General features: G+C 39.5%; 1 protein-coding gene across 1 annotated transcript in view; it reads right to left on the bottom strand.

The window, feature by feature from the left end:
• Gpc3 (glypican 3) overlaps nucleotides 1-25502 on the bottom strand; it is a 341329-nt gene that overhangs the window by 22989 nt on the left and 292838 nt on the right. Inside the window, exon 7 of the mRNA XM_051178590.1 lies at nucleotides 18294-18453. Coding sequence (XP_051034547.1) covers nucleotides 18294-18453 — 160 coding nt within the window. The remainder of the gene's footprint in view (nucleotides 1-18293; nucleotides 18454-25502) is intronic.

Genomic DNA, 25502 nt, shown 5'->3' on the forward strand with positions numbered 1-25502 from the left:
TTCTCACAAGTTTGCTCTATATTTAATCTTCTCTCCATACACAGGCCCATAGTCTCAGGCATTAATGAGTATTTGACTTAATCGGGCACAGGGCTACTTCCCATTTCTAGTGGGAGAAATGGCAGGCCTCTAACTAACCATTTACCAGGCCTCTCCCAAAGTTGCATCTAGAATTAGTAGGGATAGAATATACTAGAAATGTTGGACCAAGCCCCAAGCCAAGTTACAAAGCCACAACTTCAAATTGTTACAAAACTTAAAGGAGTCTGAGGATCAAATCTGTGATTTAAGCTCTCCCTGGAGTGACTTGCCACTATTACTTTGGCTTGGGTCCATTTATCACTTAGAACTCTCTCAAAGTGGATTCACAGGGGTGACAGGGTCTGTTTCCACCAAGAAATCCGATGGCCTTTTTGAATTTATTTTTAGAATATTTTATTATCTTTAATTATGTGTATATGGTATGTGTCTGTCTGGGTACGTACCCATGGAAATCAGATGTATCACATCCCTCTGAAACTGGAATTACACGCAATTGTGAGGCACCCCATGTGTTTGCTGGGAATTGAACTCGGGTCCCCAGAAAGAACAATATGTGTTCGTAATCTCTGAGCCACATTTCTAGTCTTGTCTTGTTTTATTCCAACTGAGGACAAAACATTGCAATGTAAGGGACTGGGGATGTAGTTGTTGATAGAGGGCTTGCCTGGCATACAAAAATCCTTGGGTATGCACAGCTACATTCTCATTACTTGAGTAGGTGGAGGCAAGATAATTAAGAATTTAATGTCAACCTTGGCTACACAGTGAGTCAAATGTCAGCCTGGATTTTACACAATCCTGTTTTTAAAAACAAATTCTGAAGAAAGACAAAGTATCCTTTTTCACTTTTATTGCCATTTCTACTGTATCCTCTGTCTTCTAAAGAGAGGTTTGTTGACTTGTGCTGTTTTGTAGCTGACCAGTGTATTCTTACTGGATTGGCATTACTAATTATCAGATTCTCCCAATATGTTGCTCCGCCTACATCAATTGCCATCTGAGCTTCATTTCCGCAGGGCCAGGTGTTTGGTTTAAGAGGCAATGGGTGCTTATGAGACAATCAGAGACCCTGGTTCATTCCTGGTGACTCAGACAGCATATACCCTAGGAGTATGAGACACACCAGTGTGGGTGGTATTGTGGTAGAATCCTAGACTCAGAGCCAAACAAATGTAGCTGTCAGTACTACATGCTCAATATTGATGTGGATATTCACATTGTTTTTATGGACCATAGTGAGGATATGGGATAGCATTTAGTATGGTATCTGGCACAGAATAGATTAATGAATGTAAGCATTCTATGAAAAGTCAGAAGAGATATGAGAGCTTCAACATGGATAGAACATTATATGCTCTTAATTATGCATGTCAGGGACTTGAATTCGCTTGTAGATTTTAATCTCTCCAAGGGAACCATCTGCAGGTTCTTTTTGGAAGGATTCTGGTGGAACCAATACAAATATGCTAGTAACACAAACCATAAGAAGAATGGAATATGAACAATTAATATAAGCACTAGGAGAATATCAGGCAGATGCTTCTCTTTCAACTGGTTCAAAGTTGCTAAGTCTTCATGCTGGTGTTTCCTTTTTAAACAAATATGTTGCTGCAGATGGCTGGTTTATATCCTTTTCATTAAACCGTGGGAGTTCACATGTGCAGAGGGTGCTAGGCAGAGATGCAGACACTCTTCCAGCTTTAATACCCCGGTGTAACACAGGAAGGATTTTCAGTAGTCACTGCCTATGCTCCTCCTGATATTTCTTGACACCCTCCCCCAGTAGCAACTTCAAAATAAAGGCCTACCTTGGGAGAAGTTGCCACAACTGAGCTCACAGGCAACACAGGCCTCATTGTTGTAAATACAGAATGAAATCCAACCACTGCAGCCCTTTTCAGTTTACCTTCCTTCTACAGAGTAAGTACTGTCATATCCTAACACTGTGCCTAGCAGAAGTAGGCACGAATGAAACGCCCAGTGAATCTACAAGTTCAGCTCAATTGATTGGCTGAACTGAATCAGATCTCTTTGATAATGTCTTCCTTCTTTGTGCCTTCTCAACAGTGATCCCTGTGTCATTATGAAGGTCATTTTCACTATTATATGTCATTTACTAGTGTGCAACTTGGGAAATGTTGAGTGTCTCCTTTAAAAATGGTTACATGGTACACTCTCCAAAGGATGTTTATAACCAAGAAGCTTTTAGCAGATCTATGCTCTTTGGTAAATGTGGGCCATGAAATCATTTTAAATAAGGAAATTAGAATGACTACAATTTATTTTGACTGTAATTTTTTAAAGAAATTATATCATGTACCTCAGGCCTCAAATCCCCTGTATATGCAAGGATGACTTTGAACTCCTGATTCTCCTGCTTCAACCTCCTGAATGCTGGGGTTACTAGTGTGTATCACAACATATGCTTTATGTAGAGTTGGTATGACACTCATGGCCTCATGTATGTGAGGCAAAGACTCTAAGTACACACACAGCCCGTTTTCTTCTTTAAAAAGCAGTCTTTCCCAGAGCCTGATTGGCTAGAGAGTTTTGTTTTAAGTATAGCGGCACTTTATGCAGATATTTTCATATGCGGTCATACTCTGACACCCCTCCCAGCACTAATTTTCAATGCTGTACCACAGGTCTCTTCTAGAGACTACCATTTGTCTGGATGGTGTGGTGTCTTCTAGCAAGATGGAGAGACAGTTTTTTTCTGAGAGGTAGGAGACATGGGGAGATGGTGAAGGATTTAGAAGCACAGATCAGGAAATACCACTGAGGTTTCTGGAGTGCATGATAAAGCAGGAATGAAGGCCTGGGTTTCATACCTAGCACTTCATAAAGCAGGCATGATGTTTCATATTTGTAATTCCAGCATTCAGGATGTGGAGACAGAAGGATCAGAGAGAGGATATATCAAACCCCATTGATATGTTAGTGCTCTATAATGGCCTAGGCACTAAGGACTTGCTTTGGCTTTTCATTTTGCATTTTGTGTTATGTCACTTAGGAATGCCAGGAGCTACACTGGAAAGTCTCACAAACACGACTGCCTAAACAAGGACAACAATAAGTATACTAAAGTGGATGGGATGCATGAACTCTAATTTATTTAAATATTTAGTGTACTAGGCTTCAGCATAGTGATAGGGTTCTCAGGTGAACCCTACCTTGCCCAAACTCCAGTGTACTTGTGGGTGAGAAAGATATATATATGTAAGTAGACCACATTGCCATGCATCAAGCCTCATCTCTGTAGGCCCTTATTATGGGGTCTACAAAAGGAGAAGTAAGAATACATGGAGGTGTGCTGTGCAATTAACAATTATGGCTAACTTTCTGAGGGTAACCAGTCTTACTCCAGTGAAGAGCATTTTCCAACTCATGTGACTGCAAAGGACTGCACACCCAATCACGTGATCCTTGGCAGACAAGACAATGATCTAAGGCACACCTCTGCTTGTTACTTTCCTTTTTTAATTTGTGTTCTTTGAGTTTTGAGTTTATTCTTATCTCCTATTAGCCAATGTTTTGACCACTGAAGGCCTTTTCCCTCTATCCCTCTACTTTCTCCTAGAAGTATTTTTTTAAAAAAAGAAATAAAGAAATGGTATTTAGTTGAAAGTCAATGTGTACTTCAAAATATTCCACATTTGCCAAAACAAGAGAGGAAATGATATAGACAATCTTAAACCCAACAAATAAAAACTATGGATCGTTGCAATACATGATTTCCTATTGCCTTTACCAGAAGGAAACTTAAGTAACCAAAGAATTTCCCACTTACTTACACATAAAACATTTAATTACCTTTTGAGAGTACCAAAAACTTAAAGAAAACGTTCAAAGAGATGTTAAGGAGGGAAAATTATATTCTGCCCTAATACCAGGGAACTAAACTACCAAACCAGTTGCAAAAAGCTTAAAAATGCATGCTATCTTCTCAATAGATTCTGCTCTTGGCAAATGGTAGGCTCTCAGGGATGCACAGGAGAGCAAAACAATCAGTGACTAATCACAGAACTGCAATGGAGCACTAAGCTCTCAAGACTGATGTCAGAAATCAACCTCGATCACTTTTCCACTTCATTCCTTGAGGCAGGTTCTCTTAGTCAAACTCAGAACTCAACAGTATACTTAGTTTCGGTAGCCATCTTGCTCTGGGGATCTCTGTCTTCTGAGGCTGCAATTGCAAGTGGGTGGTTATGCTCACATGCCATTTTATGTGATCTGGTTGTCAGGCTTTTATGGCAAGTGCTTTAACCACTGAGCCATCTCTTCAAACCTGAACCCAATTTATCATCCACGGGAATTTGAACTGAAGTAAAGATACTTCACTTTAAAATTGCCTTAAAGCATCACTCCATGGCTAACCAGAAAAGTCATCTATTTTTGTGAGCAAAACTAACATTTGGCAATTAAATGTTGCATTTAAAATCTCTCTCCGTGCTGAATGGATGTTGGTATCTATTTTATGGTTAAATGTGAGACACATGTGGTAATAAACACCTATCCATGTAGTGTCCCTGTAGATATAAACAGCAAGCTCTTAAGAGCAATTTCCATATTGCATAATGAGTATCAGCATATGGAATTCATTTCTAGATTATACAAATTTTGGTTACGCTAGAAACATCAGCCTTAACACATTTGTATTGGAAAAGAACATTTTAAAACAGAGGTATTAACAAATCGGAGATGAAATGGGCACATCTGGGGATGACTCATTCTGAGTTGAACAAAAGAATTTCCTTAAAAGCATTCATTTTCCAAACTCCCAGAAGAATCAGGGGCCTATGACTTGGGTTCCTTCTCAGCATGAGTTTCACTGCCTTCACTACCTTGATTTACTAAGTAGAATTAGATACACAGTCCAGGTTTGAGGGTCTGGTGTTTAGTCCCATGACCAATTGTTTAAAGCGTTTCTCCATTTCTTGTTGGTCCTTGGCCATCTTTATATTGCTATAGCCAGTATACCCAATTTTATTACTTAGAAGCAGGGTATATCGTGGTTGGATTTTAAGAGTGCTTATATAAAAACTAAAAAAAAAAAAAAGGCAATATAGTTCTCCTGTGTCTGAATCTTAAACCTACCTACTGTGAAAGTCTGTGATTTTATTGTTGTATAGCTTTATAAACTTACACATATGTGTATGACATAAGTATCATGAGAATTTTGAAGCATGAAAAAGTATCAGACTTTTCTTTCTTTTGTCTTTAAACCAACATCTTGGTTGAGCATAATATTTTTATTTCTTTGATGTGTATTTGCATTACCTTATAAATCTACAAGTGAGAATGGTTTCTCTGACAAAAGGCAATACCAAATGCCATTTAAAATAGGAAATTAGTTCCAGAACTTATTTTTGAGGCACAGCTGGTTTTCAAAAAAAAAAAATGCCATTATTGATAAGAATAGAGTTTAAGCATCACAGTTGACTTTAGCAAAGCCACTCACGCTCAGCTACTTTGCTCAGGTGTTTTACATAGCTAATCAGAGCAGGCCATCAAGTAGACTCGCTAGTCATGTCTGACTTCTAAATGGTAATTATAAATTGCATATTCTTTCCTAAAAGCCATTGGAAAGAATTATGGAAGAAAGCTTTTTTTTTTTTTAAATATTAAGTTGGTAGCGAGGGGGGGGATCACTTTACACTTTTACATTAATCCTAAAGAAAGATGGGCTAGTACAAAGTAATTTATACATTCTTGTTAAACGCACGTAGAATTTTCTCTAGAACAGACTGGATAGCCATAAAAAAGCTACAATAAATATAAAAACATGAATACCACACAAAGTGTATTATCTAAGTGCCACAGAGCTTGGTAGCAATGCTCAGTTCAATTTTAGTTACTTGGGAAGTTGAGGCAAAAGGATCCCAAGTTCAAATCCAGCCCAGATAATTTAGCAAGATTCTTAGAAAGGGTTAGGAGTGTAGCTTGGTGGTAGCTGTGTTTGCCTAATGTGCTGCATGCCCTGAGTTTAATCCTCAGAACTGCAAAACTAAACAACAGCAACAACAAACCCAAAGAACTTCCCAAAGCACCACGGCATAAAATTAGGACTCAGTAAGAGTACAATCCTGAGTCAAAGAAGAAATCAGAGAGAGGATACTGGAAAACACTTGGAGATAAATAAAAACGAAGATACAATGTAGAAACGTTTAGCGGACATAGGGAAAGCAGTGATGAACAGGAAGTTTATAACTATAGTCAACGATGTCAGTCATAAAGATTTCACATCCATAATTGAATCGTCCACGCAGCTTAGTGGTGTAAAAACCCATGTAGCACAGTCCTTAGCACAAGCTCCATGCTCAGGTAACAGGGCATATATGTTTGCTCCATCCTGATTATGGCATCTGACTTCTGCAAGTGTTTCCCACTACAACACTACCATAGCCCAGCCAGTAAGAGGACCAGATAGATGTGAAGCTAAAATCAAAGTACAACACATCAATTAGCTACTAGAAAGCACGGGCCTGAACGCACTGGGGCCTTTTAACATTCAAATGACCAAGAGAAAGTATTTTGGAAAATATGAAGTTGTTTTACAAATGGAACGAGTATAAATATTTATATACACAGACGCACATAGCATAATTATTGAAATGAGAACAGATTAATCTTCGGAAAAACCAGGACAGCTTCATGTGATCTATTTTCAAATTCAATACCCTTCCTAACCTTGAGGTTTTCCTTTGTTTCTCAGGATGGAAGTGACTTCATTATAACTCTGGTAACATGGGGTGCTGGGAAGACATCTAGACCTCAACCTGTCTTCCTTTTAGTTTTAACAATAGGACTTGGACTTCATCCCTGAAGATTCATTTGGAAGTCATTTAGGTCGTCATTTGGGTAGCTTTGTTTTAACTCTGTTCCTACTGCTGTTTGCCTTTGTAAGTAGAACAGATGGGGACAGTAGGATGGATTCGGGGACAGTAGGATGGATTCATGCACATTGAAACGGTCATTTTCCAAGAACTGTAAATCCTCCTGTTTCTAAAACATTAGAGATGAACTGATAAACCTTGCATTGTCTGATGACCTACTTGGCTCCATCCATATTCATTTAAATGATGCCGAGATGGTTTTCAGCTTCTTTCTCTAAAGAACCCTCTTTAATGCCCCTCATTGTGCTTGTTCTTTAATAGTCTACACTTTGGATAGTTTCAGCTGTAAGACAGAAATAATAATAGCATCTACCTGGCATATGTGTGAGAGAGTAAAATGAGTTGATTTACATAAAATGCTTAAAATTGCACAGTAAGTGTCCTGTAATGTGAGCTGCTTGGCTGATAACATAGCTCAGTGTGTAAAGGTGCTTGCCACCAAACCTAATGACCTGAGTTCAATCCCCCTAAATCAGAGGTTCTCAACCTGTGGGTCCCTTTGGCAAACCTCTGTCTCTAAAAGTACTTACATTGTGATCCATATCAGTCGCAAAATTACAGTTATGAAGTAGATACAAAAATAAGTTTGTGGTTGGGGTCACAACAACATGAGGAACCATATTAAAGGGACACAGCCATTAAGAAGGTTGAGAACCACTGCCCTAGTCCTAACAGTAGAAGGAGAGAAATGATTCTGCAAATTGTCCTCTGTTCTCAACATGTACACACACACACACATTCATACTTTCTCGTACAACGAATGAAATAAAATTCTAAAAAAAAAAAAATACCCCAAACCATGTGAACTATCATTGTCACACCCACTGAAGCAATTCCTCCTTCACACTCTGCCTTCTGACTGTCTTTTGTATCTGCTCACCTGCTCAGACAGAAGCACTGACTTCCTTCTGGCATACTATTTCTTTCCCACTTTGCCACATCTGAATCAGTAGGCCCTGTTGGTACTTCCTGCATCTTCATCTCTTCCTCCAGAGTGGGCTTTCCAATGTAGAATCCTGGCCACATCTTAGTTCTCTCATCACTTAGGCTCTCTCACCATCTTTTCATCCTCCAGGTACACACATATTTAAACCTTTTCGCCAGCAAACTACAGTAGAACATCTAGTTTCTTGGTGATGTTCCTTTGTAAAGTTTTGCTGCAAAGGATTAAAGGTCTCATTTGTGCTCAGTGGAATGGGGTGCTGTGATTGATTACTAGTGTCTTCCGTGTAGAGGGATTAGAGCTCGTATGTAGATGACACGCCTACTGTAAATGTATAGGCCCTACCAAAGGATCAAGGCCAAATTCACTAATAAACTGATGTCTAACCAATCATCCAGCCTTCATTTTCTATTCCAGCTATACCACAGACAAGCCCTAAATTCTTGCTCACCTCCATGCCTTTGCTTATACTTGCCTGTCAGCTTGCTCCCCTATATGTCGTTTCAAACTCAGTTCAGTGTCTGACCACTCCCATATGGATTTGTAGCTTTTGCTTTGTGCTTCTATAACTCCCCGTGCAAACTACAATTGGTGCTTGGACAGCATTACAGTCTAACTTTCCAGCTAGATGTGTATGTCCTTTCTGTTGCCTCCTTTTCTTCCCTCAATTCCATCCTTATTGGAAGGTATTGTGCCCATTCATTCTTTTATGGCCAGGGCCATGTAACGGCCCCTAATTGAGCACTGATTATGAGCTAGGCACTGGGAGTTACCTGATGTCAAGTTACCAGGAACAATATTAACAAAGCTCTCTGCCTCGGCTGAAGTTTCACAGGATGGGGAGGTGCCTCTGTAGTGAATTTAAAAGATGCAGAAGGGGAAATAACTATGGGCTAAGAGATCAGCATGTGCAGAATATTAACTGCTTATTGAAACCTATCCAGAGGAACGGCACTAGACTAAGTGCTTTATGTGTGTTCCAGAGGACTTTACAAAGACTAGAATGACTGCTGTGAGAACTGTAAAGTAGCTGGGATACAGGGTGGGGCAGGGGTTAATGGGAGCCAGGACTGGACAGGGTTATAGCTAGAAGAGCAAAGGCTAGGTTAAAGTATTTGGCTTCCCTGCAGCTTAATCCTCCCGGAATGTAGGGGCAGCAAGGAGGACATCTTTCTGACTCTGAGCTGCATGCTGAGAAGACTAACTTCTTGAGGGCAGGCATACCACCCTTCACTTCTTACACTAAACTTGACTCCAAATTCCCTTTTAGCAATCTTAAGCTAAATGATGGCTTCTTTGTTCATATTTAGAAAGCCCCAGGACACAATATGCATGATTCCATAGATACAGCCCCAACCATCATCACTGCCTACCTCCCAGTCTATCTTTCTTGCTCCAGCTGTCATTCCGGATGACGTGGTATGTGGGGGAGAAGTAAAGCTAGAACAGAAAAAATAATAATGGAGAGAGAGCTTCATGGTTCCACATTCTAAAAATCCCTGACTCAGATGTAGATGAAGAGCGATGCCGAACTTAGAAATTCAGTCATGAAATCCCTGTGCTTCTCTCATTATGGATTTAGTCTTTCAGTGTTGTGTGTCTCAGACAGGTTCAGAAATTGGCAGGAGCAGAGTGTGGCCCTTCTTAATTTACTGCTGCACGCATATGTGGAAAACAGCCAGTGGTTTGACCACATTTGGGGAGCCTCTCATTTCTCATTTTCAAACAGTGGGTGGGGGTATGTGAGTATGAGATTGGTGGGGTATGTGAGTGTGAGTAATGCATTGTCTCCCTGAACAAACAGAAAAGAAATGTTGAACAGGAGAGTGGGGGTGTGTTCCAAATTTAGCTTCCTTCCCATCCTCTGCCCATATGGTTGGTGGTTTTTTAAAAAATGATCACCAAGCCAACAAAGTGTAATCTGATATTAGGAGGTCCAGCCTCTGTGAAAGCAGAGCTAATAGCAGCACACGGGATTCATTTGTCCTAATGCCCTCTGATAGAGAAGCTGAACTCTCCAAGTGGTCCTCGCCTCCATGCCCCAGTGAACTGGCCCTATTAGACTCTCATCCAGATTTGGGATGGGACTGATGAGATCTCCACTGGTTAAGTGAGACTTCAGAAGGAGCCTGTCAAACTCAATAAGGAACAAAGAGCTTTGAGAAAGGCAAAGTTTATGGATCTGGTTAGTAGTCTCAGAGTTAAGGAAGTTTCCAAGCCTAGGATTCCTAGAAATCAAAGTGACAAAACAGAGGAGCTCTTTTCATTTTTTTGCATAACTTTGGAAGACAAGAACTTCTCTCCATGATGGAAAGCGCTACTACTTTAAGCTAAGAGCCTTGAAGGATGCAGGAAGGATGAAAGGAAGGAAACAAATCTTCCTAATGCACCTCCTCACTGCAGTGGTATGCTAGTAAATATTTAACAACTGGCTCTCAATACAAGAAACATGCATGTCCTTTTATTTTAAGTTTTATTGGAATAAAGGATGTGCAGCAAACGATTTATAGATAAAATACATGATAGGCTTTATAATGAATTTCATATAGGAATTGGTTTTCATGCTTTCATTGATCTTTTCTTTGTCATGTTTGTATCTATGACTAAACTACATTGCAACTGATAAACAAGTACAATTCCTACAGGGATATCAGTTGATATATTGGTTTACATTAAGGACCCTCATGAAAGTGAAGAAACAAAAGCACTAGTTGGGATTTCACTCCATCAGTGATCAGAGTAAGATATTTAATAGTAGATAATAGTTTTCAAATCCTGGAAGACGATTTCCTCAAATGGCATGCTACTCATGATGAAATGGCTATAGCTACAACCTAATTACAAGTGCAAGCTACACTGCTAACATTTTCTCCTATCACTCTCTTCAGGCTGGATTGTAGCCAATCAAAGCAACAACAATCCAAGCCCTGATTTCCTGTGTTTGCTAACTTCTAAGGGAGTAACTACTTCTATCAAGGGCAACATCAAGCTACAGATGTGCTGGCACTTGATGCAGAGGGAGAAAATGCAACAACTGCCTTTTATGATACAGTGCCACTCAACTCAAGTAGATCACTGCCCTCTTCCCATTTAGACTGCTTTTGGGCGGGTCCCACCAAGGTAAGGAGGGATGCCAAGCAGACATACACAGAACAGGCTACTCCTCCCTGCTCCAAGTGTGCTCTGTTACTCTGCTGCTTATCGCTGATCTGTAAGAAGATAACGGAAACTGAAAGTCAGCTCTTAAACTTTTATAGCATTTTCACAAATACTTTGGTTTGTTGATTAAAAACTGTGGTTTATGTTTGGAGGGCCTTTCTGCTAGTTCCTTTTTCTACTAATGTATCTTTATTCTATCCTATGAAAGTACTGGCCCGAGATAGCTTTGGTAGAGGGAGTTCTGGATCATAGATTACTTGACATACCCTAGTCTATTCCGTGGGACTAAAAGCAGATTGGAGAAGGTAGTGTAGTTAGAGATGAGTGTGAACCAGATAACCTTGATCTTGATAATTCAGCCACTTAGGCTAATCACTTGAGGCTAGGGCAGGGGCTCTATCCCTAGTCTGCATTTCTCACACAGAGGCAAGAGGATCAGAGCCTGTAGATAATTGAGGGGAAATAGGACCTATTGCCTCACAGAAGCAAGACATCCCCAGAGGCTGTGAGTGGTAGAGGAGGCTGAAAAGACTCCTTCCCTCTGTTATTCTTAAGTATCTATTTGTTTAGAAAAACAGTTACTGAATATCACAGTTGATGACATGTGCTCAAATGCAAATAACTGTAGAGATTCTGCCCTCCATTTTTCTTTCCTTCCTCTAGGCTGAAAAGCGCCATGGCAGTTTGTCCCACTACTGCTACTGCTACTGCTACTACTACTACTACTATTTTGCTCTACTCCTGGGCAACCATGTCACCCAGAGCTTTTCAAAGTCTTACAAGTCAAGAAGTCTTGTCACTCACCTATGTCTGTTAGACTAATCTTTCAAATATATTTTCTTTAATGAATACCCAAATTCCTCTATTGTCAGGGAGCTTGACTGTCAAAGTATGACTCCTTATAAATTCCATGCCTTACTTCCAGTTCTATTCTCCTTTTCCATGTGCATGACCTCTAAACAATGGACAACACCCACATCTCCCCAATTCTTACCTTGTATAAAGTGAACACTGGTACTTATTTCCACTGTCTTCCCATTGTCACAGTTTAACTTCTTCTTGATACTTTTTAGCTATAGATGCTCACTAGGTGCCTGTCCTAACTCACCTACTTGACTGAGTCTATACTTCTTTGTAGACTGGAACTGGGCTCTCCTATCCCAGTTCTCACCAGTTCAGCTATAGGAAACTGGAGGGGACTTGGAAGGAACCAGTTCATAAGACTGGGATAGTTTGTTACTTTGCCAAATGCAGGATAAAAGCAAGCAAATATGAATACTCAATATTGCATGTGGGGTTTGCTGTGTAGCTCAGTGATAGGGTGCTGAGCAAGCATGAAGCAGTGCTGTGAAAACCAAACTAGCACTGCACATGGATAATTGGAATATCTATCGACTTTTGATACTGGGAATGGAACACACATGGTAGATAAACATTCTACCACTGAGCTTTCTGGAATGTGTCTTGAACACCTGACAAATGGCAGGGGAGAGGAGGTAAGGTTGGTCCCTGATAGGTAAGTCCTTAAGGGGAAACTAGGAGCAAAGGACCCAGCACAAACAGACCCTCCTAATTTGTAGCTCACTGATAGGCATGATGAGCAATGAAAGTGGAAAAGAGGCTTTCCTCCAAATTCTGGTGTCTGGGATAGTCTGAGAGCAGGAGGAAATCTCATTAGCACCTTCAGGATAAAAAGTGTAGATACAGGATGCAAAAGACATGCTTGAAATCCTCCCAGGAGCTCATGGGTACTTGGGCAAATCACTTTACGCTGAAAGCCATACTGAAGGTGCTAATGAGATTTCCCCCTGCTTTCACACACAGACTGCCTGCAGATACCAGCATTTGTAGGGCAACCTCCACTCTGGTTTTATGTACTTGGTAATTATATCACTGCTTAAGTCCGCCCACAAGTTACAAATAGTCTATGCTAGCATTCCTGTTCTTACCTTAAAGGCATACTTAACATCAGCCATGTACATTGGGACTTTTTAAAAATGTAAAGATAAAAATCAGAAAGTATATTTGGAAATTATCAGAACCATAAATTTAAAAAGACAAAATAGCTGGACATGGTGGCTCACACTTGTAATCCTTGCACTTGAGAGGAGAGCCCCAGGCAGGGAGGAATGCCATGGGTTTGAGGTGAACCTAGACTACTTAGTAAGTTCTGGACAAGCCTGGGATACAGTGATTGTCTTTCAAACAAAACAAAACAAAACCAACCAAACAAAAGTAAGAATTTCAAGTAAAAAAAAAAAAAAAAAAAAAAACATGGATCATTTTGCCAGATCACCATTTTCCCCCCAGGGAAACTTTCAATCAGAGCACTGATTTAACTAGAAATTCTCATCTTTCATTCTGTTCTGCTTTGTTATCCAGCCGGAGAGACCCGTTTGATGGTACACAAACCCACTCTCCCAGACTCCCTGGGGTTGTTAGCACACAGGATTGCTTTGCTTCTGTTTGCTATCACAGATGAACATTCACATTATCCATAATACTAGCCTCATTCTGAGTGCTCTGTGTGAAGAGAGCAGGAGGGAAACCCATAAAGAATTACCCTACATATAAAGGCATCCCACCTCAACATTCCTATGGGGCAGTATCACAAGGTGGAGACCTGGAAAGTCAAACCCAAGAATAATCTCATTGCAGATAACAAACTCCTCAAAACACCTCAAATTGTGGCAACTTTATAAAACGATTTCTACTTTTCTTCTTCTCATCTATCAACAGCTTACCTGTTAACTCCCTAGTCCACACTAAGACGTTGGGAAGGCTCCTTTCTTGGTATATGTCTCAATTGGCAGATAATATCACTGCTAAAGCTCACATCTAAGTCCTTCTTTGTAAGCCCCAGGAGCTGCACAAAGCTCTAGGGGGGAGTGGAGATTTTTCTGTCTTGTCAATCTATTAGCAAGAAACACCTGGTCTCTCTGTGTGAGGAGTGTTATTATAGTGAGCTTTGTATCCTTTGGCTTCCCCACAATATTAACTTCCTAAAAGCAATGACCTAGACATGAAAGCAGGCTGCTTGTAGCTCAGAGCATGGTAGAATGGAACGCATCAAGAGACCTTTCTTAACCTTCCCCAACAAGTTGTCCACCCCTGCCCTCAATGCCTGACTCTCACCAAAGAAAACAAAATGTAACCAGCTGTGATTCTTTCAAGATGTAGGTACCTACTACTGTTGAGACTGGTTATTTGCACAACTCAGCACACATAGTTGTCATTGTTCAAATGCTTTCTCACTTTAGACCACCTTGGGCTACAAACAAGTTAATGAGTAACTGATGCCCCCTTTTGGGGGATGGAGAAGAGAACACATGCATAAGGAAGATTACTGGACAGAACATTTGTACCATATATATGTATGACGAATAAAAATAATTTAGAACCCAACAGTACTAAATGATAGTCATTATATCTAAAGTGGGCATGCTGTTTTATTCTTTTATAAATATGTTTCTATTCACTATCACATGTGCTTCAGCAACTAATGTGCTGGGAAGTCAGTTAATCAGCAAACACTTTCACAAATGCACACACGGAAGTTTAGTGGAGCCAAGGGACTCTCTCAAAAAGTCACAACATTGGGAAGTGGTAGAGACAGAACTTGAATCTAGTTTCCTTCGCTTTGTGGACTCCATTATTTTTTTAATGTCTCAAGCTTCAATGCTGTACATGTTGAGGCCAGCCCAGTTGCTCATAAGACAGGGTCCACTTCCTAGTAGATAGAATGGGTCCTTCTGCATCAAAGCCATGTATTCAAGGAACTGATATCTTAACAAATAAGTTTAGAAAGAGACACCACAAGATCTTGCCTAAGAATTTCAAGCATGGATTACCTAGTGAGATGCAACTGGTAACACAAGTGTCAAAGTTCTGTATGGCATGTTCCCAAAGAGGAAGTAGAACTAGGTTGCTCAAACTGCACAATCCATTTTGGGAAACCGCCAAGGTTTATTGATGGATTTGTTGCTAACTGGTCAGTCTAGATAGACATATTACTGCTTTGAATGTATTTTGAGCTCTGCGTTGGACTCAACATGACTCGCAATAAAACAACAACCCATAAGCTCTCTGTCCACGGATGTCACCTGGGATAAAAGGCCTATCATAAAGTTCTTCCACTGGTTTTATCCCTTCCATCAGAACAAACGGTCACTGAATGTCTTAATACACAGTGCTTACCAGCTCACATTTATTAGGATTTCACCTGACAATTTAGAAGAATACACCATTGAAATGTCCAACCCCTTTGTTATGCCACAAGCTTATTGGGAGTATGCACATAAGGTTGTACTTGATCATTTAAAAATGCATGAGGCAGGAGAATTTGGGGCAGATCAAGGCCACCCTGGGCTATACTGTAAAACTTTGTCCCTAAAAAACCCAAAACTCAAACAAATCCTCAAAGATCAATAAAAAAGCCTATCCCAAACAACCCAAAATCTGCAAAAGTCAAACAAAGGACAAAGCTGGAAGAAAAGAAGGAAGGGATGGGAGCAGGGGCATTAAAGAGAAGCGCCTGGCAGACTTCAGGATGAGCTTTAAAAGTGTCTATAGCCCCAGAAAGCTTCAACACAGAAAATCTTGGTATTATCCTCCTGGGCAAGTCTCCTGAGGGCTAGGTGCATGCAGTTCTTTGTAAGAAAGCTGAGTGGAAAATTCAGAGTGGTTAGAATAGGTAAAGCCAGGTCCATTCTAAGGGGAAATATATCTCAGAAGAGAACAGAGAACCTGCAAGGTTAGGTGGAAATGCATAAAAAAGATATCCTCTAAAGATTCCTTTAAGTATTTTGCCAGGAGCCACAGCCAAAGAAATGATCACAGACTTTTGGCAGTAGACAAGTCTGTAAGAGTTGTCTAGGCACTGTCTTTATGTTACAGATGGAGAAATTGACTCCTAAATAGTGGAAGGGACTTTCATTAGGACACAAGGGAGTTAGAAACAAAGCAAGAATAGAAGCCGGTAGACAGTATTATATGTGGTGTATCAAAAGAAGAGAGGAAGTGAGCCAGGAAAGCCAGCCAATAGGATCACTCACTGGTTATGATGCAAAAGGTCTGTTCAGGGACAAAAGGAAGATACAAGAAAATTGAACAAACTCTAAGCCATGCTCTTTATTCTTGAGTTGTCTTCTGGGGGAGGCAATTTGCAGTACTAAATGAAATGGTAAATGCACATCATGTTCCAAATCAAGTTGACTAAATAAATGGATGATGATGAATCACCAGAACCACATGGCATCTACCCAGATTTTGGGTGAAATTATATAATAGCTAACCAATGTGTATAGCCTGTCATTCTAAATAGTTATTGTGCCATGAGCATGACAGATTGGCAATGAGTTTCTTCTCTACAATAAGTGCTTTAAAGGAGACCCAGTGAACCACAGGATGGTAGAATCACTGATCACATTAGGCACATGTAATACTTTGGAGGCAAGGCATCACTTCCCCTGTAAATTAAATGAAGTACCTTCTGCATAATGTTTTACAGTTTACACAGCCCTTAAAGCTAATCATGCCTAACAAACTGACTAGAATTCTTTGAGAGGATCAATGTGCATGTGAACAAAGAAACAAGGACCCAGGCCAAACATTGCTTACAAAAGTTAGGTCACCTTGGAACTATAGAAATTTAAAGAAAAATAGATAGGCCCAAGTCTGATAGGCAGGAAATCATGAGTTAGAATATGTAGAGAGACTTTTCTGGAGAAGTATGAATGGCATTGTGTCCTGAAGGCCAGTGCTGGAACGAGAGAACATTTTGGTGAATCATCTTGGCAACCATTATAATTTTGATGGCCACAAAAAAATGCCAGACACAGGCTGGGAATATCTCTAACCCAAAAGACTTAGGACCCAAAGTGCTTCGGGTTTTGAAGTTCTGATTATAGGATATTTTTATGGTCTTTACTGGTTGAACATCTGTCTGTCTGTCTGTCTATCTATCTATGGATGGTGATGCACACTTGAACTAGGGGTTTTGAAGGCAGGAGAGTCAGCAGTTTGTTACCCTCAGTTATTGAGTTTGAGGTTATTCTGGGATCCTGGCTCAAAAAAACAAACCAATAAATGAAGGCGGAGGAAGAATCTATGCCACCATGCATAACACATGACCGGAGCTTGATGACACTCTATTAGGAGAGCAGAGAAGGACCAGTAGTGCACAATTCTACTTTATATGAGTTATGAAGCAGCAAAACTCAGAAGCCTCAAAGGAAAATAGGGGTTTGTAAGGGTTGAGGAGCGCCTAGTGGAAATGAAGACTTCCTGTTCAATGGCTATAGTGCTTAGTTCTGCATGATGGAAAATGCTAAGCATCTGCTGCTGACCCAAGTGGACCTAATTAATATACTTTACAGTATGCATATGAGTTTGTTAAGATGGAAGATTTCACATTAGTTTTCCTCAGTGCAAAATAACTTCGATTCTAAGAAAATAGTTAAAGGGAGTAGATACGATGTGTATGATCTCTCTAGAGAAGAGGGGATGCTTAAAATGAGACCTTTGGAAGGCAGGTAGCTTTAAGGCAGGGTCAGGATGAATAGCAGTTAATAAGGGAGTAAGGCTGTGGGAGAAACAGGGAATGAAGCATCGTAGAGACCTTGGACAATAGATTCTGAGGCAGAATTTGATAATGGAAGAATACCTGTTGATAGGAAAGGACTTAGACACTCTGAGACACAACAAATCAAGAGGAGATATTTTGTCTTTGCATTTCCTTATTGACTCCAGCATTCCTGGTACTGCTTTTTTCTCTTGCTATTATTTTTACATAGCTGTCCAGTGTTGCATTGTAACCCATCTGTATCAGGCATGCTGTTTGAAGAAGGAAAGGCCAACATATAGCTCTTCCTGCAAAGTTATTCCATTGTTGATCTATTCCCTCTTGTGTGGTGTTGGGGAATTCAACCTAGTACCTCATACAGGAGACGCAAGTATTCTACCCAACTACAATTCCAAGTCTCACTGTAAGTTTGCACAAGACTCCCAAGGTAGCATTTCTTCATATAACCAAGAACTTAGAGACAAATCCAAAGGGAAAATAGAGTCTAGGGCTCGATTCACTTTCAGATCTAGCCAGGATCAGAGATGGGAAAACAACAACAAAATCCACTTTTTGAGAGTAGTATCTTTCCTAAAGAGTCGAGGGTACTGTATGCTGCAGGCATGTAGTGGAGGAAGAGAAAGCAGTGGATTTTTAAATTCTGAGAGCATGGCCATTTTCAGCCAGTTACCTGCAAGGAAACGGAGTTGATTCTTCACTTTCACCATTCCATCGCCAGAGCTTCCAATGCACTCATCTTCGTCATCACCACAGTCTCCACTCTCGAGTCCTTCCTCATCCAGGCTTTTATCCAGAACTTTACCCTTGGGCACAGACATGGTTCTCAGGAGCTGAAAGAAAAGAACAGGACTAGAGAAACTCTCCTTTTTTCTGATAGGTTTAGAAGAATATGCTACTAACAGGAAGTATTACAAAATACATAGCTTTTAACAACTCTTTTCAACTGGGCGTAGTAGCACACACTACTAGTTCCAGCTAAGAGAGAGGTTGAAGCAGGAAAATTGCTTGAGTCCAGAGTTCAACACCAGTATGTGTAACATTGCAAGCCTCCATTTCAGAAAGTCATGTTACATTGCTTATACATTTTAGAGCTTCATATATAGACAATTCTGTAGCATTCTCCACTCTTCTATTCCACTTAAACCACATTGAAATCAGAGGATACATTGCATTTTCATTCCTATAATACTGTATCTGTGTTTCTCAGAGTGTCTATGATGGGAGAACACAGATAGAGAATTTAAGACTTGACAAGTGAAGCATATGTATTGTCAAAAGGCCAGAAAATAAATTCTCTACAAACATGTCCCAGAACTGCATTTACATCCATTATATGAAAACAATAACTGTTCTTAATGGAATGAAGACAGTTCAGTCTCTTAATTAAATAGCACTCAATTTAAATGATTACTTACAATTGTCAAGTCATATATTTTGATTAGTGGAAAAGACAAAACAAAACTCATCAACAATTCGCGCTCCCAAGCGCCAGTAAGATGCTTTTAAATCAGTTTGCTTTAGCATCATAGTTAATATGCTTAGTCAGAGACATGGTCGTTTGAATCTGGCACAGGGCTTTGCAGTCATGTGGCCTTGTTTTATGGAGTTCCTATCGTCCCAAAGTCTCTCCTCTGACAGACTCGAGCTTGCAGTATGAATCAACCTTCAGGGTCCATTTTATTTTCCTTGCCACCTCTCTCCAAAGCTTTATGCTACTATCCTCAACTCCTGGCCCAATCTTTGTCTCGTCACCCTTCTTTGGTCCTCTCAGCCTCACCCCTTGTTTTTCAGTGAGAGTTGGTAATGGCTGCTGATCTTGATTATCAACTTAAGAAGACTCGTAATGAGCATGTAAGAAAGCCTCTGCATATGCCTGTGAAGTAGTTTCTGGGTTAGGTTAGCAGAGGTGGCAAGATCCAGCCTCACTGTGGATGCTGTCACGCCATAGTTGGACTCCCAGGCTGTATAAAAAGGAGAGCACAAGCTTGTACTTCAGGACTATGGACATAGTGTGACCAGCTGCCTTGACAACTCTTGGTCTTCTCTTGAAAGCTAGACTGTTATCATTAGCAATAAATCCTAGTAGTTCTTTTCCCAATGCTGACACCCTCTCTTTGCCCTTTTCAAAACAATGACATGTAAATATGAGTTCCTGGAAATGTGTATTGATGTACACTTGAGGCTAAGTTTAGTTCACAACACAAATAATCTCATAAGAGGGTTTCCTTGAAATATATTTTTATATATAGTTGATGCATAAATATGTTGTATATTTCTCACTTTTACTTAAGGATTGAGGTTTAATAAAATCAGTAACTTTTTACAACTTCAGCAACAGTATTCTTAGGTGACTGCCACTTATTTTCCTGCAACCATATGTAGTGACAATTATGGGGACTATCATAGTATGTTAGCCCTAGTCAGTGAATTGGCAAATACCAAAACAGTAAAAATAGCAAATAAATTTTTAGTGTTGTTTTGAAATTTTCTCAATCTTGTGGCTCTCTGGAGTTCATGGACTTCCAGAGTTCATAAACAATTCTTTGAGAACTGTGAGTCCATGCTATAGCAAATATCACTACAATTTAACTAAAACCTCCAAGCCATCCTTCACCATTATTTCTTATGGGAAAATTGCTTTTGACATAAGCATTTCATGTTAATTTCCAAGAATGCATCTTTTGTGTATACCACGGACATTTTGAATTAGAATATTTTACATGAGGAGATTTTGTGGTTAGGTATACATTAGTGAACTTGCTATTTTTCAAGCACATCTCACATTTGAGCTTTTTTCTATTAATACCTTCAGCAAACATTAACTGAGAACATACTATGAGCTGTTGTTCATTTCTGTCTATTGAAAGGCTTCCAGATTTTTAAGCCAAGTTAAAGTGCCATGTCCTTAATTAAGTCTTCTTGGCAGATGATCATTATAATTCTCTCCCTCCATCTCCCACGAGTGTTCTTTTATCTCTGCCCCCTAAATAGTACTTTTTCTATATGTGATCTGGTATTACTTATGTGTATTTATGATTTTCCCCACTACTAGACTGTGAGCCCCTAGGGATTTCATCTTATGTGTGTTTTGAACCCCATAGCATTTAAAGAAGTATCTAGTATTATAGTAGATACTCAATAAATGAGCTATTGAATTGAAGCAAATTGTAATGGCATGGTAGATCTTTAAACTTACCTCCATAACTGGATAGAAAAGGAAAAATCTCAAAGACAGGATTAATTGTAGAAGAACTTAGAAATGGATATCAAAACCCACTTTACAAATGATGGATTTTTTTAATGTATATACATGTGTGTATGTGTGCCATGTGCATGCTTTGTGCCTAAAGAAGCCAGTAGATGGTTTCTGATATGCTAGAATTGGATTTATGGTGGTTGTGAGCCATTTTGTGGGTACTGAGAACTGAATCTGGATGCTCTGGAAGAGTAGCCCAGCTAAAACCCCATTTTCCAACTCTGTGTACAATGCCCCCAGTATTGTTGGGGAGCTCTGTTTTAAGAAGGTGAAATTAAAAAAAAGCCTTTAAATTTTTGCCAAGGAGGATATCACCTTGTGTCTTCAATTATACTCATTTTGGAGACAATCAACATGTAAGGGAAATTATGACATATTTTCTAATGATTTCACACAAATAATTGCTGAGGAGTCTAGTGTGAGGACACACTAACAAAACAAATTCAAACCAAGCAAACTATTGTTGATGCAAATTCTTAAACAAAAAAACTGGAAAAAGAGTGTTAGAAGAAGGACAATGGATCTGAGGACAATTGCCAATAAATGACTATGGATTTAGCTCAGAAATCCGACCTGCTAATTCCATTTCACAAAATTGACCTTTTTGTTCTCTCGCTATTTACAATGTCTTTCAGACTCAACAATCAGTTTATAAAAAGAAGATTGGGAGAGACTGGTACATAAGCACAGGTAACACAAAGGGCTTAATGCTGTTGATGAACTGTTTGTCATTTGCAAAGGACAGTATCCTGTCAGCTTTTAAAAATAAGCCCTTGGCTCAGAATAGTGATTAGCAATGTCAAATATTAAAATACAAATCTGACTGTTTCGTCCACTGCCCACACAGCCAGGCTCACATAAAGCAAAGTAAACAAGACCATTTACAACCCAGCCTTTTCTATACCTGCTACCTTCTGTTCAGCTGTTTTAGCTACTGTGATAGTTGGCTCAGAACATGGTAAGTATATATTCAATGTTTTTAAGGCAAAGTCTTCCCGTGTATCTCAGGTTTGGCCTTGAACTTAGAAAGAGTTCTCTTACCTCAAATTCCATAATGCTGACCAAGGCCAACCTGGGCTATATATGCACCCATATATTGGTCTTGATTTTTATTTAGGATCTAATTTTTAAATGTATAAGTAGCATGCTATGGTTTTCACCTCTCTTTTTTTCTTTGTCTTCCAAGGCAGAATCTTACTACATAGTCCAGGTTGGCCTTGACCTCATCATCTTCATGCTTCAGTCTTCCAAGTGTTAGGACTACTGCCATGTATCATATTACTGGCAGTGTTTGAATTGGAAATGTTACATATGTTCACATAGATGAGATTATTGGGAGGGGATTGAACCTTAAGGAAGTAGGTGGGGCCCAACTGAAAGAAGTTCAATCACTGGGCTTGTGGCTTTGAAGAGGACACTGGGTTCTTAGCTTGTCTATATCATTCTACTTGGCTTCCTAGAAGGAGATGATGCAGCTCCTCTACAATGTACTCATCGCCATGAGAGTCTGCTTCTCCACAGACTCAAAATCCCTAGAGCCAATTGCCCATGGACTGGAGCCTGGGAAACCATGAGTGAAAATAAGCCTTCATCCTTATTAGGTGTTTTGTCATAGTAACAGAAAGCTGATGAATTCAACATATGTATGGAAGAGTAAAGGGAAACAGAACAAGTGGGAAAGCCTTTTGTATGTAAAACTATTATATAATATTTGTGGGTTTTAAAAATAGAAGTTTTCAGTTGATGACTTTTGTAAAGTAAATCTTGAATTTTCTCATCCCACATAGTTGGGTTGTATTCCTGGTTTTTCTAGTAATTAAAATTTTATTTTCAGACAAGCTGCTTAATCTTCCTAAAACAAAACATGAGAAATGATGTTTGCCTCACAGTTTTATGATGAATAACTAACTATAGAATTTCAACTATGATAAAACATCTACCAACTAAGGAATTTATCAAAATTTCCTTAACCATTTTCTCAGCATTGAATGTTTGCATTATGGCTACTTTTGATTTCCCACAAAGTCATTTGCATCAGGTTGCTTCAACATTTGGATCATTTCTTTAGTAGGATTACTAGGTTAAAGAGTGTGTACATAGAGTCCTTAGGTACCATGGCAGTGAGTATAAAATGTCTATAAACATCTAAGATGCTAGCTGGAAATGAGGCTCACTGGGCAGGCCTGAGGTCCTAAGTTGGAGTCACAACATCTCAAAGGTAAACAGACAAATAAAAACAAAACAACAAAAGAAAACAAACGTGAAACCAGGCTCACTAGCTCAGAAGTCCTGATCCCAGTGGAATGTACACACCTGTATTTCTAAGTACACCTGTCTTCCAGAATCTCAATGTGGGTGAACCACAGACAAGATATTTTTGTTGTTGTTTGGTTTTTGAGATGAGGTTTTATTATATCCCAGGCTGGTCTAACACAGTTCAAACATATCCTCCAGCCTCAGCTTCCTAAGGAACCTGCATCCCAGCTTCATGTCACACTTTAAGAACGGCTTCTGCAGTGTTACTATGCTTCTTAGAAACTCTCTGGAACTGACTTTGGATGTGAATTGTGTTAGCATGATTTCACATGGTTATGTATGTTGGAAATTGTTATTGTTCTTCAAACCAATTTGTGAAAATAGGAAAACATAATGGCATTTTTCTTTTCTCTGAGGTATGGCCATCATGATCTTTTGCCCTCTTAGCAAAAATCCCCTTCTAAGGAGAAAGAAAACCCTCTTCTATAAAGGTGATTGACTTTATTTTATTATAAACGGAAACATTGAAAAGTTAGCCTAATAGAGGGAAACAAAACCCTGACATAATTGCATGGTGCAAGAGGGAATAGACTTTCTAGAACACAGCAATCTCGTATTCTTAAATACATAACCAAGATCACAAAAGGGCACTGCATCATGGGATAACAGGATTTGGCCAACGTTCTTTTCATGCTTGGTTGACAAGAGAACAAAGATGAGAATAATATACTTCTTGTTTTTATGGGGATCAAATATGCTGAAATGAGGCCCATGGGAGGAACAAGTCTTGACCTGTCTATATGGTACAGACAATGTGCCTCTTGTTACTGTCCTGTTTGTGAGGGCAAGAGTCTTACCAGCCTCACACTATGCTGGGACAGACTACATATTCTCTCACATGCTCTTTGAATGCTGTCCTCCAATATGTGTGACAGGGAAGAGTGCCATTCTCATTTTCTGCATCAAAGAAACACTCTGAACCTCAGATAGTAGACCAGACGAAGTCACTGAGTAATTGATAAGGATCTTAGTTATAAGAAAAAAAAAACCCTTTAGTCCTCAAGCCCAGAACTCTTCAAGAAAAATACTATAATGCAAATGCATGTATAACCAAGACTTTCAGTTTTCTTTTGTCAAATTGATTGCCTTGATATCAGTAACTACCTATTCTATGAGGTTGAAAAAAAGATGGTAAAGACTTTTACTATTGGGTGGGAAAATGAAGAAAGGACAATAAAACCAGCTATGATGGTATACACCTTTAATTCCAAAAACTTAGGGCAGAGGTAGTTAGAACTCCATGAGTTCAAGGCTTCCCTGGTCTACATAGGAAATTCCAAGGTACCCAAGGCTTCATAGTGAGACCTTTGCTTCAACAACAACAACAACAACAACAACAACAACAAAGAAAGGGCAATAATGACATTAGATGCCTCCCATTTGCTTTCCACCAATTGTATCTTAAATAACCTAAGCATTCCATCATGAATGGGTTTGTTTTGAAAAGCTATGGACAGCTTTGGACAGCTAGATAGAATGAAAAATTCCATCTCTGCTGCTACATAGCTAAGAGTTTTCTTGATTTTAAGCTCTTTAACATTCACAAAATAATAAAGGATAAGTAACAAAATAGATACTGTAAATATGGGGTTTGGTACATAGTTTGGGGATTTAGATAGTGTCTCTTTGAGCTATTCACAGTCCCTCTTTTAGGCATGTTTTTATTATGGAGAACTCAGGTTATATTTTAAAGCTATTAAGCTGGGCTTACAAAACTGATTTGGAGCTGTTTGGGTGTTGTGCTTTATACAACCTGTAAGGAATGTTTTGAGGGTCTGGGTTTCCATGTCCACAGTAATGTAAACACATGCTTTACTGTTTGTATGTGAGTAACATAAGCTAATGGGAAACAAATGTGGTGACTCCAATGAATCTTGGACTTTTTGGAATGCCAGTATGATTTACACATTGTGCACATCCACACGGCCTAGCATGTGACCTCTGCTTTGCATGCACACTTTCTTTGAACAAATGCACCAAACCACAGCCACAAGTAATTGGAAACAATTGCAACTCCACACTTTTGAGATGAAGCCAGACCCCCGAATGCACTAGGTTAGAGGTAATGGCTGCATATGCACTTCACACACTGAGAAGGGCATGCTGCATAGCAGCTACGAGTTTGAGTTTTGGAGTAGGACCATCATGGGTTTCTATCTCTTCCCAGCCAATTTACTAACTCTGAGACACTGGAGAAGTCACTTAGGCTCACTGAGCTTCAACTTCCTTACTTGTAAAATGGGGTCAATAGTATTAATTCTTCAATAAATAAAGGCATCAGCATTTACATTTGAGAGCTCTGTAAAT

The sequence above is a fragment of the Phodopus roborovskii genome, unplaced genomic scaffold (assembly GCF_943737965.1).
Source record: "Phodopus roborovskii unplaced genomic scaffold, PHOROB, whole genome shotgun sequence".
Taxonomy (NCBI): Eukaryota; Metazoa; Chordata; class Mammalia; order Rodentia; family Cricetidae; genus Phodopus; species Phodopus roborovskii.